At 35.2% G+C, this 21,808-nt stretch overlaps 1 protein-coding gene across 1 annotated transcript; it reads right to left on the bottom strand.

The window, feature by feature from the left end:
• Positions 1 to 6,518: 6,518 nt before the first annotated feature.
• LOC102927190 (C1GALT1-specific chaperone 1-like) lies at positions 6,519 to 7,841 on the bottom strand. Its single transcript, XM_006974586.4, has one exon. The coding sequence runs from the start codon at positions 7,719 to 7,721 to the stop codon at positions 6,765 to 6,767; it is 957 nt and encodes a 318-aa protein (XP_006974648.1). The 5' UTR covers positions 7,722 to 7,841; the 3' UTR covers positions 6,519 to 6,764.
• Positions 7,842 to 21,808: the final 13,967 nt, after the last annotated feature.

The following is a 21,808-nucleotide window of genomic DNA, read 5'->3' as shown; positions in this document are numbered from 1 at the left end:
AAAAAGTAAGATGGATTAGTAGAAAATAGTTTTGAGCATTCAACTGATGGGGTGGGGGAGTAATAAACATATCCAGTTCTAATTCCATAAACCAAATTTCAGATTACCACGAGACTCATACAGAATACTGAAAAATCAAAAAATCATGGTAGTCATCACTACATATTTTTGTATAAAAATTGTTTGGAGCATAAAATCTAAAGTCATTTTTTGGTATATCAGTGTTAGAAAAAATATTTCACGTTTTGGCTATTACAAACAATGCTGATATGAACATAGCTGAGCAAGTGCTCTTGTGGTATGATTGAGTATTTCTTGGGTATATGCCCAAGAGTGGTATAGCTGGATCTTGGGGGAGATTGATTCCCAGTTTTCTAAGAAAGCACCATATTGATTTCCAAAGTGGTTGTACAAGCTTGCATTCCCACCAGCAGTGGAGGAGTGTTCCCTTAGTTCTACATCCTCTGCAGCATAAACTAGATGCCCTTCAACTGAAGAATGGATAAATAAATTGTGGCACATATACACAATGGAATACTACTCAGCAGAGAAAAACAATGACATCATGAGGTTTGCAGGCAAATGGATGGATCTAGAAAAAATCATCCTGAGTGAGGTAACCCAGACTCAGAAAGACAAACATGGTATGTATTCACTCATAGGAGGATACTAGATGTGGAACAAGGATGACTGGACTGCTACTCACATCACCAGGGAGGCTACCTGGAAAACAGGACCCCAAAAAAGACACGAGGATCGTCCAATGTCAGAGAAATGGATGAGATCTACATGAACAACCTGGACATGAGTGGGAGTAATGAAGGGCGAGGGTTGAAGGAAAGAGAGCCTGTGGGAGTGGGAGATCCCAGCTGGATTAAGAACAGACAGGGAGAATAAGGAATAGGAGACCATGGTAAATGAAGACCACATGAGAAAAGGAAGAAAAAAAGTGCTAGAGAGGCCCACAGAAATCCACAAAAGATACCCCCACAATAGACAGCTGGCAATGGTCGAGAGACAGCCGGAACTGACCTACTCTGGTGATGGGATGGCCAAACACCCTAATAGTCTTGCCAGAAACCCCATCCAAGGACTGAGGAGTCTGGATGCAGAGATCCATGGCTAGGCCCCAGGTGGAGATCCGGGTGTCTAATTAGTGAGAAAGAGGAGGGTTTATATGAGCGAGAATTGTTGAAACCAAGGTTGGATAAAGCACAGGGACAAATAGCCAAACAAATGGAAGCACATGAACTATGAACCAAAGGCTGAGGGCCCCCCAACTGGATCAGGCCCTCTGAATAGGTGAGACAGTTGATTGGCTTGATCTGTTTGGGAGGCATCTAGGCAGTGGTACCAGGTCCTGGGCTCATTGTATGAGTTAGCTGTTTGAAACCTGGGCTTATACAGGGACGCTTGGCTCAATCTGGGAGGAGGGGGCTGGACCTGCCTGGACTGAGTCTATCAGGTTGATCTCAGTCCTCGGGGGAGGCTTTGCCCTGGAGGAGGTGGGGATGGGGGATGAGCTGGGGGGGAAGGGGAGGGGAACAGGAGGGGGAAGAACAAGGGAATCCGTGGCTGATATGTAGAAGTGAATGGTACTGTAAAATAAAATAAAAGAAAAAATATTTCAGTCATGAAGGAATCCAAAACTGATTTTTTCATCTACTCTTGATGTTATAAGGAAGTTAATAAAAAAAGTACATGATAAAAAAAAAGTTAATATAGAATCATGTAAAACAAACATGTAAAGGATAATATTGCAATGAGACTAGAATATGACTCAAAAGAAAACCTGATTAGTTTTGAGAGAAATGTGTTAAATTAATCCATGATTAAATATTATCAAATATTTAAGTTTTATTAAATATCATTTTTATTGTTTTCAATGACTAGCAAAATGTATGTGAGGTGTGTTAAAGGTACATTATACTTATGTGTAGACAGGAGACATTTCATTTAATTTTTTCCGCATATTTTCAATTCTATACCATAAACTGATGGGCTAGTATTGTGACTCATTCATTTCAACTAGATTCATATCTCATTAAAAATCAAAATTTAATGCCTGAAGCTATTGCATACTCAACACTGAAATTTAATCAAGTTAAAACTGTGGTCTTCTGTCTTTATTGGGCAGTCTCAGAAAAAAAAAAAAAAACTTTAATCAAAATAGCCACAAATTAGTGCATGGCTATCTACAAACTACAGTTCAGCCGTGTGTATGAGCAGAACAAATTAATCACCACAATACAGAAGGGAAACATCATAGGAGAATTAGCAGCAACATTAAGCTCTGCTGTAACTTCACACTTTGGGAATTAATGTAGTATTAGCAAAAAAAAAATGGTGACATAATTCTATGGAAGAAATATGGAGTTTAGAAACTGATCTCCAAAATAACGGTAATTTACTATTTAAAATAAAGCAAAACTATGTCAATGGAGAGGGTCTTTAAAGACTTGTATGGGAACAACTAGATACTCCCATGGGAAAAAAAAGTGAAAAACAAGAAAGGATTGGAGGCCGAAAGGAAGGGCGTGAGTGAGGAAGAAAAAGAAGAAGAAAACAACACAGCTGTATATTGGAGCTCCATTTTCTCTCACACACACGCACATAGATCACAGACCTAAATTTATTATCCAAAGCTATAAAACTTCTTGAATAACATGGGAGCAAATCTAATTAACCTTGTGTTTGGTGATAGGAATTTTAGATATATTAAGAAATGTAGAGTATATTAAACTCAGTAAGTTAGGCTTCTTTGAAGTGTTTTTGTTGTTTTTGTTTACACATTAAGTGATTAATTTAAAAGCAAACCAGAGAATGGGAGAAAATGCTCAGGGAAATAGATATCTGATCAAAGACTCATATCTCCAGATTACAAACAACTGACAAAAGTCAACGATAAAACTGAAAGTCCATTCTTTTTCAAAAGCAACCTCTAAGTTTTGACTAATTTATGATTTGTGAAAGCTGCCATAGCAGATTCCTCAATATCAGTGGCTCAAAAACAGCAATTTAGTTCTTCATAATCCCATGGTCTCACATCCATATTCAAGGTACTAGGAAATCTGCTTCATTCTGGGGGCTCTGAGACAGTATGTTTAATTGACTTGACATTAACCTTTATCAATCATTGGCTTCTAGGAGTATTACCCTTCTTTTTGCCTTCCATTTTGCTTACCCAATGCTCTTGCCTGTGTTTAAATTTCCCCCTTTTATGAAGACACCAGCCAGTTTAGAGGAACAGTTCATTTTTACCAATGATTTCCTCTGAAGGATCTAACAATGACCCTATTTGCAGAAAAAGTTTCAAAATGAGATACTAGAAGTAAGTACTTTAGAATGTGAACTGTTCAGGGAGCTGATTCAACCCACCACAGATATTTGATCTTTGTTCTTAAGCAAAGAGGTAATACAGTTGAAAATAAACATATTAAAAATCATTCAGTATTCTATACAGAAAAGTGAATTAACAGTGAATACCATCACACATTTTCTGGGATGATTGAAAAGCAGCGATCACATTAAATATCATTGAGCATGTGGAGAAGCAAGACGTCTCATTATTTACACTTGGGAGAGCAAAATGATGTAGGTCCAATGGGAGACAATTCATTTTCATGAAGCTAAGCATAGTCCTGTACACTAACAAAATGTAAGTTCACATACATACTCTCAAAAACATACCTTAAGATAAATGTTTATATTTATCCTAACAATTGTGTAATATTGGGAGTTGTTGTTGGATATGTGAAATGTGGTATATGTATTAAATAGAATATACTCACATTCTGTCATAGAATAAATCATAAATAAATCTTACATAGAACAAAATCTAACAAAGCTTGCAAACCAAAAATATCTATGATTTTAATTATCATTCTTGGGTAAGTAGAAAGGAATGAATTGGTGGATCGGAATTAAGCTTATACTAATCATACTGTGCTGTATGATGCAGTCATGGTAGATACACACCATTTTACATTTTCAAAATTCTTAAGTGCCATGCATATTAAATATAAGCTAACCATAAGGTAAACACTTGGTTTATTTTTTTCTTGGTTATTTATTCAGAGCCTACAAAATAAAATCTTTATTTATATTGCTTTCTTTCTTTCTTTTTGCATTTCACTACATCTTTTTATATTTCCAAAGAAGGATAGTTTCTAGCAAAGGTAATAGAAAAATGATACCATGTTATGATGAATCCTGACACTTAAATTTTCATCTGCATATCTCCTTTTTCCCTTGATCATTGCAATGGCACACAGGATGGGATCATTCCCTTGTCTGAAATTTTGCAACCTGAGGTTTAGATATTTCAATATCTGTCTACTTTTACAGTTATTAATTGAAGAATTAGAATTGGAATCTCACTATAAAATGCATCTGTAACTATTTTTGTTACTGTGTTCAGTAACTTAATTTTATGGTTTGTGTCTTCAATAACACTCATATATTTCCCATAATAAACAAGAGATAGGTCATAATTATTGTCCTTGAGACATTTATAACTGATTATATTCTGCTTAAGACTATGACAGTCAAAAATATGTAAGATGTTCAGGAAGTTTCCAAATAATAATGACCTCAAAAGTAATAAATATCAGGTAAAGTGACAGTTTAGATGGATGACTAATCAATTTACCAGTCTACCAATCTGCACCCTGAGAACTTTAAAATTCATTCTGATAGTCCTATTGCAACAATTATTTTTATGAATTGTGTATTTTTGGCTAAGTGAAAAATGCAATAAAAGAATAGAATTTATGAAAGGTTTAATAATTACTGGATACTCAAAATATTACAGAGTATATGAGACTGGAGTTGGGGTGTCAAAAATAAAATTTATGCATTAGATAAAAGAAGAAATGTGTATGAGAGTGACTGGAATGTGAAAAAATAAACAAACAAAACCACTACTGGGCAATAAGGGCTATGGCATAATTAGGAGAATTAAGCCAACAGGAATACCAAACAAAAAAATCCATTTGTGCCAACTGCCAGGAGAATTCCACAAATCACATCAAATTGTGGCATGAAGGGCACCTTGGAAATTCACCATTCTCCTTCCCCTCTTCCTTGCAAAATAGAGCACCAAAGAAACTAATTATACAATATCAGATAGAATAGCTAATTTCCATTTCATAAAAAATTCTACCTTCTAGGATGTTTTTCAAAGTTTAGCTAAAAAGAATTCAACTTTAGCTTCCGGTAGTCATGCTTTGTAGGCCTCTGGTTTCCCTAGTGTCTTTCATGTCATGTTAGAATTTGAGGACAATCTTAATCAAGTATAAGGATGATGTCTATGTATTTCAGTTACATATGAAGTTTTCTAAGTAAGTATTTTTGTGTTTTATTAAAGCAGTTCCATAAGCCAATTCTATTGAACTTATATGAATTTTAATTTTTTAGTGTCTTTAATACCAATTAAGTTCTAATGTTACATTTCCCTTTATATGTTCTTAAATCAGCATGTTTCAAACAGCTTAACACTGTAAAATATAGTCTTGCTTTAAAATTAAAGATAAGTCATATTTCTTTAGTAAATTACTAAACCTGAATTCTTTAGACTTATTGGGGTTTTTTTCTCCCTTACATGATCATGTGAAATATCAAATCAAATAAAATTTGGAGAAAAATATTAATGAGCATATATAAATTCAGATTACTGTTTCAGACAATGGCTTTACAGAACACCTTATGAATCATAGAACATTTTCAAAAAAACAAACTGAGATATCATTGCATATTTTATGGTTTCTAAAAATTTTTTCATCCATATTTAAGTGAAAATTTAGATATAATTTACATAATGTGATTTTCTTTTCTAGTGTTTGTTCTAAAGCATCCACAGTTAATGCCTACTTTCAGATTCAAATAATGCTAAAAGAAGCATCATCTTGCTGGGAGGTGGTGGTGTATACATTTAATCCCAGCACTTGGGAGGCAGAGCTAGGTGAATCTCTGTGAGTTCGAGAGGCCAGCCTGGTCTACAGAGTAAGATCCAGGACAGGCACCAACACTACACAGAGAAACTCAGTCTCAAAAAACCAAAAAAAAACAATAAGAACAACAGCAAATCATTATATTAATGAAAAAAATTATAAGTAGCTGGGTTAAATAGGTCATTTTATAACTGGAATGTTATTCAGTGGATACTGCAAGGGTCTCAGTGTTTTTTTGTTTGGTATATTTTGTTTTCTTTTTTGAGACAGGATTTCACTGTGATGTGTAGCCCTGGAACTCCCTATGTAGACCAGGCTGGGCACAAACTCAAAAAGATCTGCCTGTCTCTGGTCTCTGCTTCCCGAGCGCTGGGGTTAAAGCATGCACCTCCACTGATCAGTTTAGAGAAATATATTTTTAAGTATTTCATTAGTCATAAATACACAGTTGAAATTGTATTTACATGTTCAAAAGCCAAAAGCTAAAAAGACATGAAACTTTCAAAGTGAATACACAAAAGCATACCATATATTTTAATGTTTATAATTTAGTATGTATCAAATAAATATATTTATAAATGCATCCTTTATTTGCACTGTTGTTATTATTAAAGCATGTATCTATAACATGTAAAAAAATATTCCAAGTGCTTTAAGGGAAAAATAACATATCATTTAAGGATATAAACTAAACTTCAATGTGTGATGACACAATATGACTAGACCAGAAAAGAGGCATGCTCCTCTGTTGGTTATATTATTACTCCCGCTAACATGGCTTCTATGGTTGTCAAGTACGGACTCATACTTTTTTCAGTCGTTGTCAGAACCATTTGGGGGTAAAAAAACCAAAGCATCACTGAAAATATGTCCAAATGCCCTAAGACGGTACACCCCATACATCAACACATGCATCTGATCAGGAGTCAGTCTACTGAAAGTAATGGCCATGTCAGAACAGCATCCACCTACTATATCATTCGGGTAATCAGTAATTGCTTCTTTAATAAACATCCCAATAGTTTTGGTATTAAATAAATTTTTTCCTTCATCATCTTCAGCATTTTCTGCAAACACTCCTGCATTTCTCAGACAGAGAGCAAGCAGCACTTCTTCAGTCATTTTCCAAATCTGTCTTTCCTCTTCCGGACACATTTGAGTGACAGTGAGAAGGTGGTTGAGTCTTTTTATCGACTCTATACTTAAGACAACTCCTCCCTCAAGACGCACATATTCAAGGCCTCCTTTAATTTCAGTTTGACCTAGATAGAAAGGTTGTGATGGATCTTTTCCTAACAAAAAATACTTTAAGTTTTCGATTACAGCAAATGTAGTGGGATATGCGAGAAAGAACCAATTATATTGGTCCTTGTATTTATTAAAGGCATATATGTAAGCCATTCTCAACATCAACCAGGTGTCGCTCTCATTCACAGCAACAGACTCAAAAACTTTAACACGTTCAGAACTGAAGAACTCTGCTGCATCACAGTGTTTGATCCAAGTCTCCTTCACTGCGGCCCACAGACTCACATCTTTGGGGGTGACAGGAACGAGACAGTATACCCGGAAGCTGTTACTGAGTTCCACGCGTTCAGCTTCTGACATTTTCAAGATTTCTTCTTTGTTAGGAGCTTGCAGGTGATGATGCTCATGGTCGTGCATTCCGTTTCTGCGACCTAGTCTAATGTGTCCAAGTATTGTGATCAAGGCAAACACGGTACTTCCTAGCATCACACCCTTCAAAAATGAGCTGCATTCTGAAAGCATCTTTTTTAATTTGAAATTTCTCGGCAGCAGAAAGCACAGTCAGTCACGTATGGCTTTCCAAACGAATCCAAGGTATTCTCTTATACTACTGAACCGGAAGTAACTAATGCAAGTGATACCCTCCTGTTTATCTCCTGAAAGGAAATAGTTTTGTAGGAAGCTGGGGGCGGGTGTCTTAAAAGTACGGAAAGCCTGAAGGGGCAAAAGAGTTTCGCTGTCAACCCCCATGGAGGAGCTCTTCTCTGACTAGGACAACCAAAGGGCTCTTGAAAATTACCAGGGCACCTGGTCCCTTTGACCCTGCAAATAACCACAGCTACTTTGTTTAGCTACCAATAAGTATCTAAAAACAGAATAAAACTTGATTCTCAATTGTTGTGAGGTCAACCATAACAAGTCCGGTTATTTGCCTAAAATGACTAGCACAGATATGGTGTGGGGGCAGTGGTAAAGGTATATAATCATCAGCCATGTCTTCAGGGCACCGACATGAGCTTCACTATGTTTTTTGTTTGTTTGTTTGTCTGTTTAGTTCTGTTCACAAAAGGTTGTGCAAGAATCAAAAATAAACTATGACTGAAAATCAGAAGCAAGAGATTCAATAGATTTACTACAAATTCAGAATTCCATTTCTATATTCAACTAAAAAGACAGATGTATATGAATATGTGCAAACTTAATAGCGACATTTTGCTTTATACTTTTTCTGTATTATTTCTCTTTTCATTGCTAAGCTTTGCATACCCAAGACCTTTCCCATATTCTAGACACTTATTCTGACATTGAAATATATTCCCCCAGGCCTTAGAAATTTTCTAGATTACTGAGTGGATGTGCATTTTGTAGCTAATATGTTTCATTTTTCACCATTGCTCCTAGTTTTCTGATGAAAGTTTGCCTGCTCTTCCAGATTATATGTACTCTACCCATCTTTTATAATATATTGATTCTACATTAGTATATTGAACACAGATATACCTAGGCTCATGTGTAACTATGGATGCTTACATTAATACGTCTTCTATTACAGACTACACATAGTTTATTGTTTTACCTTTGGGGCATCCAACAATTAGTAAAATATTCTTTATAGCAGCCATAATAATTTATATTGTATTATTATTAATTAATGCCTAATTGTTAATTTACTTATACAATGTCGTAAGCATTTAACATTAAATTTATGACACATTAGTCTAATTAACTATTTCTTTGAAAAAGTTTCTATTTTTTATAAAAGCTGGAATGTTTTTGGAAGTGTTACTGGGGAGAGTGAAAGGCTAATTTAACTTTACTGAGTCTAATATAGCAGGACTGGGTATGTGCCTTTAATGAACAATGTTAAATAATTATTAATTCAATTAAAACATTGTAGTTTTGAATAGAAAATAATTAAGCAAGACACCCTGCAATTAGTGAGACATGCATCAATAATCTATTTGTCATTACACAGAAAAACAGAAGGTAGTTTAGAAAATGCAATAAAGACAAATTCATAGCCGTTGAGGTTATAATGCAGCTGTTCTATGTAAAGGTGAATAGCTAAACAAGTTTTTATGATTTCTGATTTTCTGGGATCTCAGGAAACCTGCAAATATTTCATGAAGCCCTTTAAAATGAAGTTAAAGAATGCCTTCATAATGTATTCAAAAGCATATATTAAATACCTACCACATGTTAGGGCATTTTTTTTCTCTGCTCTCTCCTTTCCATTTCATACTTGAAATGCTTGTGTGCCTGCCTAATTATATTATGACTAGAGAGCACACAGGGGCTCACTTTCACTGAAAGAAAAATAAAATTCTAAGCTTATGTAATGCTCTGAAAACGCACACACACACCACCACCACCACCACCACCACCAACAACAACAACAACAAAACCTTATAGCTTGATAAAATGCCAACAGATGCAAATTGATTTTCTTAACTGAATTCCCTGGGAGAAAATCTCAAACTCCTAAAGTTCAAGGTGACTCCTTGTGTATCGAGCAAAATATTTGTTTTAGAGACATCTAACCCCTCATTAGCTAATTTTCTATTTTTTCCTTTGTCTTAACATTAATCAGATTGAAATCCAGTTATATATTTAACTTCCAGTACATGAATTATTGAATAGATTTCTTTCCACTATTTAAGTATTTAATATGAAATACAGAGACCTTGAACCATGTGTAGGCAATAAAACTATAATCCTAGCTGTAGGAAGCCTGAGGAAGAAGAGTATGATTTCACAGGCTGCCAGGTCTATATAGAGAGGTTTTCTCTCAAAAATAAACACACCAACAAATTAAAAGGAGCACATTGGTTTTGCCAGTATGTATGTATGTATGTGATGTGCCAGTTTGTGTATATAAGTCCGTTTATTTGTGTGAGTCCTGTCAATTGAATTCTTGGTCTTCACTATACCTTATCTATTGATGATGGCTTTCTCAATTAAAGCCAGCATTGACAACTCAGCCAATCTCATTACCCATCTTTGTTTGAGATTTTGTCTCAGTATCAGTAATCCTGGGATTACAGATTGGCTGCCATACTGCTCTGGTAATCATAGGAGTGTAATGCTTACGTGTTCAGTTTCTTCCTCTTTCACTACAATGTTTTACCTACTGAGCCATCTGTATACTCCAAGCCATACTTGTATGTAGAAGCATGATAGCTTAATGAAAGATGGTGATTTAAAAAAATTAATCTAAAGACTATTACTTTAAGTAACAATTTGACTTAAAAAATTCCTTAAACAAACAGATAAATAAGTCTTCTTCTGATTAATGTTTAAATATTTCCCATAACTTATATTTCATTTTTAATTTGATAGTATCTTTCCTTGAATGCACATTTCTTTTTTACTCACCCTTCCAATGTGATAGATTTTGTCATGGAACAAAAAATCTGGTTAGCTCTTCTTATTGTAATTACTGTAACCTTTAATTTCTACTAATTGTACATTTACTATTTGTCAATTTTAAATCCCTCATTTCCCTCCTGTTTTGAATTCCTTTACTTTAAATTATTGTAATTCTGATTTTTGTATTAGCTTTTGTTATTATCCCTTCATCAAGTTTTACATGTACATTTTTAAATTTGTTTGTGGCTACCTAAAACCTAGATACTTTCATAATTAATTCAAGCATAATCTGAAATACTTCACACAAATTTCAGGACAAAAAAAGTAATATATAAATTGAAATCTACCCTTCTTACCTTTTGAATTATTTCTGTGCATTCAAAGTTCACATCCTCACTTGCTCTGTGCAGACGAGGCAGTCATTTAGGTCTGTGTGAACTGGTCACAGAGTTTCACTGTCCAGTGCCATTCTTTGTTTTATGTAGGGATTATCATGTTAAATACTTTGGGATAATTTACTTTATGCACAAATTGAATATGGACATAAAACAAACCAGTAAAACAAAATATGGTCAGAGATTATGCAAGGGAAATACATTCAAAGTTACAATCTTGCAAAAATTTATAGTAGTTTATTCTGACATCTTTAGAAGACTTCTGAGAGGTAAGCAATTGATACTTTAGAAGTTTATTAATCAACTGTAAATTTCACCAGATAATAGTAGCTAGTTTTCTAAAATCTTACCTGAAATATTCCCACTTTGTAGTACTACTTTGGTTAAATATATTTTGCCTGGATGTGAAAATTATCTGACAAATAAACTAAGAGAGGTTTTAAATGTCTCTAAGACATCTAAATCTTTGTCATGGTTCATTCCCCACATGGTGAGGAAGTCGTAGTAGTTGAATCCTGAGATGCCTGATCAATGTACAGGGAAAGCCAGAAAATATGGAGAAAAGAAGGTTCCTGCTTATATGTTGTTGTGGTTTGAACTGGAAAAGTTCTCCATATGCTCATTCATTTAAACAACCAGTATACAGTCAATAGTACTATTTGGCTTTTCCTTCCTCGTTAAACTTCTCTGGAAACTCTCAAAGATACCCAGAGTTTGGTCCCTCAAGTGATTTTGAATTCCAGTAAAGTTAACAATGAATATTAGCCATCTTAGTTCTTATTTTTTCTTATTAGAGATCTTAAATCCTCAAATATCTCAGTCACACATGCTAGGAACAACTCTTCAAATTTTTAACTGATCCTCTGCATTAGGAATATAGAAAACAATGCAGAGTATCGTGGGCTAAGTAGTTTAAACTAGGTTTTTCTCACCTACAATTCCAAAGTCTATTAGTGCATTATTGGTGTTTGTTGAGGAGTGTGTGAAGACACCTATCTTCTTTTTCTCCACGCCTGTTCTCACGCAAACCCTCTCTATCTATGCTCCTTCACTTTAATGGACTCTCCTTGTATTGGATTTCACTCCTACTTTATGACCTCATTTGTTCTTAATTATCTCCTTAAGGGCCCTATTTCCACATGCAGTCAACATTAGAGGTTTGGCTTTGACCTCTAACTCAGGGAAGGCACAAATGGACTATTATAGGTACCCTTATCTAATATTATAAAACCACCCAGTTTCAAAAAGGCACAATGTAGTCCATTATAGAACCTTTTATCTATTTCATTATTTTAAACACCTTTAATCTCATAGGTGTAACAGCAGTGCTATTTTATCAAATGAACAATTTAATTCACATATTACCAACTCTTTATTAAGTTGTCTTTGACAAACTGATGTGTGTTCTTTCTCCTGACTGAACCTGATATACATACCTCTGAACTAATATTGACCTTGGCCATCTGACATGGTGTGAACAGGTTTACAGAAGCTTAATGGACACAAAGTGCAATTATACTTGCCCTTTTGACCCTTTCACAATTGCTGTGAGAACTTGGAGCTTTCTGGAAGTAATTGCTGTCCCTTAAGACTGATGCCTAAAATAATAGCTTATAGAACCCTAGATTCTGCAGGTCAGTGTGCACTACAAGTTGGAAACAGATCTCAGAAAATAAATCACAATTATATATTTAAAGTAGAGATTCATTTGTACTTATAATATTTCCACAACAATATATTGGTGTAATACCTCTGTCATACTGTTTTCCTAGTATCTGCAATACTTGGATCTTCTCTCTTGTATATGACATAGAAACCCATGTGAAAGAAAAAAACTAAACTCATAGCTCTCAAACTGTGGATCAGCTAATTAACGGGATGTCACTAATTATTGATATATCTCTTTGAATAAATACACATTCTTATCATTAGTATGTAAATTTTTATCAAGCCTGCAGACTAAGGGTTGCTTATATAACTTAAAGGCCAGGAAATATTCACTTTAAAATTGCCATAGAGTCACTCCCAAATTAATCTTAGATTTTATGAAATTAGTTGCTGTGATACTCCTTGCAGATTACTGTACCCTAATGCACAGTCCACCCTGATGACCTCACAAGCAACAATCCATGACACTATCATTTCTTCACATAGAATGCCTACAAAAACAGCACTACACTGGCAATGCTGACTTCTGTTGAACTTTGAGCAGTAATTTGATGCTCTCAGACTATTTATTCAGTGACTTCCAAATAGTGTGGGTAGGTGACCTTGGAAAAATCCAGAAACAGCACAGTTTGAACAGGGAACTGTTAGAGGTTGTCTCTTTTTGAAGAATTTCCTTTGAAAATGTTTTTAGAGTTTATAACCTGGGTTCTTTGACTGATTGAGTGTCAGAAATCTCTGAAATTCCACCAAAAAAGGTTCTTGATGCTTCTACCCAAAGTCCTACAATTATTCTTAATGACATCAGCAACTTTAACACTTTTGATCCCCTTTGTCTATTATTTCTTATTATAAATCAACATTTCTTCTACATAATTGCTCCATTTTCTATTTCTTATCTTAACTGTCCACCTAAGTAAAAGCATCAAGCCCTAATTTCAAAGCTATGCTATTTTGAAATTTCTCACACCAAATTAAGTGGGTTATCTGTCTTGAACATTTATTTATTTTCTATTTAAGTGTATGATTAGCGTGTGTGTGTGTGTGTGTGTGTGTGTGTGTGTGTGTGTGTATGTGTGTGTGTGTGTGTGTATGTGTGTGTGTACCATGGAAGAGGACATAAAATAATTTGGAACTAGAGTTACTAGGTGTGTCAAAGCCCCCCACATAGTTCCAGGGTGCTGGACTGGTGTCTCCCACAAAAGCAGTATGTATTCTCAACTTCTGAGCCATTTTTTCTGCACAACTTTTGAATTCAGTTTTATTAGAATATTTAGGACACAAGTAAAACAAAAAATCATTTGCTAGACATGACATAAATTGCTTTTTGTCCAGTTCCTAATAGAATCTTCATTACCATCTGAAACCTCTTGGGGTAGCCTTTACTATCTGTATTTATATTGGAATTATTCTATTGAGCTCTTACCATAAACTCTGTCTCTCTCTCACTGTCTCCATCTCTGTCTCTCTCTCTTTCTCTCAATTTTATCTATCAGTTTTATCGTTCTTTTACTGAAAATAGGTTTTCATACAATATATTCTGAATCCAGTTTTACCTCCCCCATCCCCTGTAAGAATCCCTCCACCTCCCTTCCCTACCATACAAATACATATCCTTCCTGTCTCTGACTTTTCAAAAAACAAAAAGGCATTAAAATAATAATAAAATAAAATAAATAAAAACAAATATAATAGGACAAACCAAACCAAAGGAGAAATATAGCAAAATAGATGCAAATACATACACATTTGCACACAGAAATTTCATAAAATCCCCAAAACAGAAAATATGATACATACACACAAGTAACTGCAAGGTTTAAAAAGAAATCCCCAAGAATCAATATGAGACAAAGAAACTCCAAAAATCCATTGAATTCATTCTGTGTTGGCCATCTCCTGCTAGACATGGGGTCTGCCTTTAAGTGTGCTTTGTATACCCAGTGAGACTCTATTAGATAAAATTAATTTTTCATTTGGGAATGGCTATCAGTTACATATAGCTTCTGCGTTAGGGATAGAGGCTTCTGTCCACTTCCCCTCTCAGTGCGGGGAACCCATATGTCCCAGGCCCAGGCATGGACCTTTGCAGGCATCTATAGACTCTAAGAGCTCAATACTCATTAGTTCTACTATGCTTAGAAAGCCCTGTTTCTTTGGTGTCCTCCACACCCTCTGGCTCTTACAATCTTTCTGCCTGCTCTTCCAGTGTTCCCTGAGCCCTGAGAGGAAGGATTTGATGAAGATAATTTATTTAGGGCTGAGTGTTCCTCGGTCTCTCACTCTCTACATACTGTCTGGTTATTGGGCTCTGTATTTGTTCCCATGTACTATAGGAGGAACCTTCTCTGATGATGGCTGAGCACAATACTGGTCTATGAGTACAGCACAGTGTCATTAGGAGTCATTTTATTGCTGTGTTTCTTTAACAGAACAGTAGTATTTGGTTTCCCCTAACATCCCTGGCCTACCTGTTCTCAAGTTTATGGCCACCAGAACAGTGTCATGGGAGGTTTCCATCTCATGGAGTGAGACTTCATGATCTTGTATCAAGCTCAGGTAAAAGTATTATAAGGTTTCTGTAACACACGTTTTTAAATTTTTGCAAATTCTTTCAGCAAAGTTGTTCTAAATTTCTAAGAACTCAAAAGAAAAATCCACTTCTCTGGTAACATTTTTCTGTAGGATTTACCTCTGCATCTCTGTGACCAGAATCCTTGCAGAAACAACTTAAATGATGTAACATTTGTTTTGACTCATATTTACACAAGGTTCAGCACATCATAACAGAGAAGGGATCCAGAAAACACAAGAGGTCAGGACATTGTTATAGAATGATGTTGTGGAAACTGTTCATGTCACTGATTAACAGGAAACAGAGACAATGTCTGGAAGCAAGGGCAGGGTTATATGAAATTTAAAGGCTAACTCCCATCTGTAGAGACCACCTTTTAAGGATACATAATCTCCCAACAGACTGGGGAACAAATGTTTAAAACTAAAGATTGAAGGGATGTCACAAATAAAAAAAAATTAACTACAGACACCTCATCTGTCTATCTATCTATCTATCTATCTATCTATCTATCTATCTATCTATCATCACCTATCAATCTATTTTTATTTCTCCATCTTCTCTCTATGGTGATATTTTATTTGTACTGAAATGTGATTTTATTTGTATGTTAATAAATAAAGTTGCCTGGGGATCAGAGCTAATAACAAGCCATAGCAGAGCTGGACATTCGTGGTGCACACCTTTAATCCCAACACTTGGTAGGCAGAGCTAGGTAGATCTCTGTGTGTTCAGGGATACAGCCAGCATTGGATACACACGCCTTTAATCTCAATACCAACCATAGAAGATCTGGAGGTCTGTACAAACAGGCAGTGACGAGGCAGTCATGTGGTTGGGTTTACAACCAATGAGAAGGCAGAACAGAAAGTCTATATAAAGACAAACACTCAGGAAGTAGGTCTCTCTTGGCTTAAGAGGCTAGCTGCAGCAGATAGGTAAGCCTCTTAGCTCTGATCTCTTGGCTTTCTTCTTTGCATTGGTTCTGTGTTTCTTATTTAATAAGATGGTTGGTTACATCTACATCTCTCTCTCAGTTAAGAATTTTATTTTCAAAAAGCCGGCTGGCTCATGTGCTAGGGACAGGTCCCATTCCTACTGCCTGGGGGTCTCCCAAACAGTTCAAGCTAAACAACTGTCTCTCTTATCCAGAGGGCCTGGTCCAGTTCCATGGGGGCTCCTCAGCTATTGGTTCATAGTTCATGTGTTTCCACTAGTTTGGCTAGTTGTCTCTGCACTTTTTCCAATCATGGTCTTGATATCTCTTGCTCATAGAATCCCTCCTCTCTCTCATCAGTTGGATTCCTAGAGCTCTGCCTGGGACCCAGTCACAGAGGGGCTTAGACCTGCCTCAACTGAATGTGCCAGGCTCTGCTGAATCCCCATGGAAGACCTTGCCTTGGAGGAGGTGGGTATGGGGGTGGGTTGGGGGGGTTGGGGAGTAGGGAGAACAGGAGAATCTGTGACTGATATGCAGGATGAATGGAAATTTTCTTAATTTAAATAAAAATAAATAAATAAATATTATTTTCTCACGTAGCATTTTACTCTGTTTATTCACTTCCCCATCATCCAAAAACATTTATAGCTAAAAAACTACAAGAATTTTTCTCAGTGGATGAATACCTTCTTTTTCTCAGTTTATCAAAGCAGATGTTGTGTTGTATTATTTGTTTTTATATGTGGAATACACCTTTGTAGGTTTTCAATATATGCATCCAGAATGGCATAGACAGAGAAAGTTTGGAAATGATAGCAATAAATAAATGATTTAGAGTTGGCATTGGGAATAAGGAAGGGGAATTGTTTATGGTTGAGAGAATCTGAACTGATAGCAGTTTCATAAGAACAAATCTTGCAATCTTGTTACATTTGTTCAAGGTTGCCACTATGTTAGCATTTACAACTGATTTCTAACAATTAGTCATCTGTCTCTTTATTTAAACTTAGGAAATCAAAACTAACCAGCCTAAGGAATGCACTCAAGTATCTGACTTGAAATGCATTTTTTAGGATACTTTATTAAATTATTTTTAAAAAAACAGTTTTCATACACATTTCATATCTACTATAAAAATTCTGATTTAATAGTTTTATACATGTTAAAATATAAACATACATCTGCATACAATATATAGACACACAATATGCATACAAAATAGTGTTCTTCAACTCACATGTATATTAAGGACATTATAAGTTTCAACATTTGCACAATGACTTTCTGTGCTCAGTAATCGCAAGGACCAGGAAAGACACAGTGTGTAAAGACATTATTAAGGCTCATCTCTGCTGTACAAATGTGGAAGGACATACTGAAAACAGAAGGCTGACCTATGACTTTAGCAGTCAGCTGTCCTCCTTTTTGATAAATAAGCTTGAACCCAAAGAGATTAACTCCACTGATTTCACTGTGGCCTGCAGCCTTGAAAGTATACAGAAGATGCCAAACACTTAACTATCAGATGAAAACATGCCCTTGTTATTTTCTACAGCGGAGCAGCACAGTGACAAAAGTATTGGGGAGGAAATCCCTGACCTACTTCAGTACTTACTTTTTATCCTGCTGAGGGAATTATTCAGCTTAGTTAAATGGCTACCGTAGAGGTCAGCATAATTTATATGGATACCAAGGTTTAAGTCTTTAAGTGGGTAAAGACACACACACACACACACACACACACACACAGAGAAACTTCATTGAAATTACCATAATTAACACCTCAACAAAATACAAATCAAAAGAAGAGAGAAAGGAAGTCAGACACTTTATAACTCCAAGAAACATGCCAAGTAGATACAAAATTGAGAAGCCTCTTGGCAAAGAAAAGAGTGAGAAATATAATTCACAAGACTGCATTTACGCAGTCAGGCACAAAGGAAGAAGGTTAAAAGGAGGTAAAAGAAGAGTCAATACATTAATGTAATGAAAATTAAAAACAAAATGAAATCAATGCAATAATTTAAATCATTTACATGGAAACAATTGTTTGATGTTGCACCAAATGATGTCTTCTGATGTTAAGCACAGTTCCACTTTAGAGTTCATTGTGTGCTATAATTTAGGTGTCAACAACTGGCTGCTGGCATTCTGTTTTGATCAGATAATTTGTATTCCATTTTTAAAACTTTAAATGTTTTTCCTTTTCCTTTTTTTTCTTTTTTATATATTTGCCGCATTCTTTATTAACTTTGGAGGTTGTTATTAATGATAATAAAATATATTATAAATTTTTTGTCACATGACAATAAAAGCTGTGGTTTTTTTCATTACCAGTAATCAGACATTACCATCCCTGTTCCATATGTGAGCAATTATGCTATATTAGCACCATAAATACCAGTGTACTTTTAAAAAGAGTTTATATTGTAAAAGCAGTGAACTCATCCCAACTCACATTAAAAATGGGAATATCTAATCCTGTCTCATTCCATGTGATTCCTTTGACCTCATCTGTTTAAGAGACTATTACTAATCTTTGTACCACCTAAGACCTTATAAAACTTCACTAAATTCAGTCTGTTTTTACCTGTGAAGGAGTTAATTGCTATTTTTTTTCTCTTCTAAGGGAAATGAAGCATCCACATGCTATTGGTCTTCTGAAGTAAGCTGGGAAGTACATGTTTTTTCAGAAGTCAAGAGAGCATGTCCTCCTCCAGTGTTTCTGATGGAGGATATAAGACTTTATAATAGAATTGGAATGCTTCCTTAATTGCCACAGCTTGCATAAGTGAGAACCATCATGTAGCTTGAGTTTTCCTGCCTGACCCACAGTCAGGACAAATCTCTCTCACCCGCCAGTCCCACAGCCCTTCAGACCTAACCAAGTAAACACAGAGACTTATATTGCTTATAAGCTGTATGGCCATAGCAGGCTTCTTGCTAACTGTTTTTATAGCTTAAATTAACCCATTTCTGTTAATCCATAAATTGCAACGTGGCTTGTGGCTTACCAGTATCTTAACATCTTCTCATGGTGGTGGCTGGCAGTGTCTCTCCCTGTCCCAGCCTTCCTGTTCCCCGAATTCTCCTCTCTATTTGTCCTGCCTATACTTCCTGCCTGGCTACTGGCCAGTCAATGTTTTATTTATTAACCAATGAGAGCAACACATTTAACATACACTACATCCCACAGCACCATCATATGTCTTGTTAGGAGTAGAAAGTTATTTCAGTGACTTTGCAGATAATATTTCAGGATAATATTCATGTGTGTTTCCTAATAGAATTTGCAGTAATCATAATAAGGTAAAGTCTTCATTATTTTATAATATCCCTGTCAAGTAATTATAAAAATTAGAGTATATTCTTTATTTACTTAAACTCAAAGCTTTTCCATGTATAATCAAGAATCACTTTATTGGAAAAAAGAATCACTTTAATGGGAAAAAATTTTAGGAAAAGGATATACCACAAAGACATACCTTTGGAAAGGTCACAAAATGTAAAGCAAAATGACACCTAGAACTCTTCCTGAATTTGTCATTGATAACATGAGCTCTTTAAACTAGTAATAAGAAAGTATAGATGTTTACTGAAAGCTAAGAATGGAGAATGGCTCTCTCCTTTTCTAAAACCACTCATGTTTGTTAAAAGAAAAATGCAAAATATGTTTCATGTCAGAAGAGCCATCTGATATGGGACAAAAGAAAACCAAAATTAAGGAACTATTCTACTGCCACTAATCTAAATTCTTTGGTTCTATTTTGATTCTTTAAACTTTTCTTAAGGTATGCATTTTATATCAAAATTTATAAGATTATTGTGTGTGTATATTTTAAACTTTTATTATGATATTAATGGCCATATAGAGTACTAACTAATTCTAGAAAAAATGCTTCATTTAGCTCCCTATACATGTTTTTCTGTTGGAGTCTCTATTAGTTTTCTGCAGGGAATCATGACCATACCTAACAGAAAATTTAAAGTCTCCAAAAGGATAATGGAGCCCCACAACGACAATTTCATATGTACAACAATAATACCACTAAGCTGACAAACATCACCCAAAGATCAGCTTTGGACTACAAACTGCTCAGGACAATTTCAAGATGGCTAGCTGAGATGATTCAGACTCACAGACTATTCGAGCTAGGACTTGAGATAAGCTGTGCACTTTTGCATTATGCAGAGACTAGACAACAAATGATTCACCTACCTCTACCAGGACTTGACAATTAACCTCAATTGTTTCTTTTCAGGATCCTCTAAAGACAACTTTTCCTACAATCAGCTGGAAGCAATTTTAAGAACACAACACCCACATTCCCAAGGTGGGGTGGGTGGCTTTTGGTCATTCGATGGGCTTTGCATAATTGTCATTGTTTAAGATGGTTGGTTGCAAGTTGTTATTGCTAATGATCAAGAAAAAGGCTAAACAAGGAGATTAGATTTAAGGTTCTTATTTTTTTTTAAAAAAAGGATATAGATAAGAGGTAGATTATTAAATCTACTCTGAAAAGAAAAAAAGGAGGATATAGATATGATACAGATTAAAAAGGTAGATTATTGAATCTACTTCTAAAAGGTAACTACTAGTTTTAATATTTTACATTGGATTGGAATTTTGTATATTGTATACAAATTTTATATATATATATATATATATATATATATATATATATATATATATATATAGATACAACTTTGAGATTGATTTTGTTAGAAAATACTGTACCTATATTTCTAATCTTGTTTAAGGTATTGTACTTATACAGTTCATTTAACAATGTAATGCAGTTTGCTAATTCTTAAAAGTTATTTTTACCAACTTTAATGATATAAGAAATGAAAGTTAGTAGTTATCCATTACAATCTAACAGCAAGGCATATAGGTATGGGTAGACAGAAAGTATCACGGTTTTGGAAGCTGTGGAGTTGGTGAGGTGAGGTTGGCTGGTGGCTCTTCCTATTCTTCTGACCTCTTTCAGGCTTTAACTCCAATTTCTGGCTCTGTGTTTTTTATTTAATAAGACTGTTTAGAAATTTGTCAAGCCAGGCAGTGGTGGTACACGCCTTCAATCCCATCACTCCAGAGGCAGAGCCAGGTGGATCTCTGTGAGTTCAAGGCCAGCCTGGTATATAGAGTGAGATCCAGGACTGACCCAAAGCTACACAGAAAAATCCTGTCTGAAAAAAACAAACAAACAAACAAAACCAAAAAAAAAAAAAAACAAACAAAAAAAAAAAGAAAGAAAAGAAATTTGTCTACATTTTTTATTAGTGATTTTTTCTGTTGCTGTGAAGAAATACAAAACCCAAAACAAATTTGAGAGAAAAGGAGCTTGTTTTAGCTTATAGTTCCAAATGGAATAAAGTCCATGCTGGTGAGGAAGGCCAGGCCAGGAAATTTGCTAGGAAAGCACAGCAACAAGAGCAGGAAGTTGGCTAAGACATTCTTAACCACACAGGAAGCAGAGAGTGAGAACAGGAAATGGTATAAAGCCTCTGGTTCCTGCCTTTATAGTGCACCTCTTCCAGCAAGCTTCTATTTTAATCACACTACCCACTGAGGACCACGTATCCTGATTCATGAGCCCATGGGGAACCTTTCTCATGTAAACCACCACAACATATACATATTTCTCATATGATCAGAATAATC

Source organism: Peromyscus maniculatus, chromosome 10 (assembly GCF_049852395.1).
Source record: "Peromyscus maniculatus bairdii isolate BWxNUB_F1_BW_parent chromosome 10, HU_Pman_BW_mat_3.1, whole genome shotgun sequence".
In the NCBI taxonomy this organism is placed as follows: domain Eukaryota; kingdom Metazoa; phylum Chordata; class Mammalia; order Rodentia; family Cricetidae; genus Peromyscus; species Peromyscus maniculatus.
The sequence above is the reverse complement of the archived record's forward strand: the minus strand, read 5'-3'. Positions and strand labels throughout refer to the sequence as shown.

Excerpts from the sequence above, each read along its gene's own strand:
- LOC102927190 (XM_006974586.4), bottom strand. The coding sequence starts at position 7,721 with ATGCTTTCAGAATGCAGCTCATTTTTGAAGGGTGTGATGCTAGGAAGT.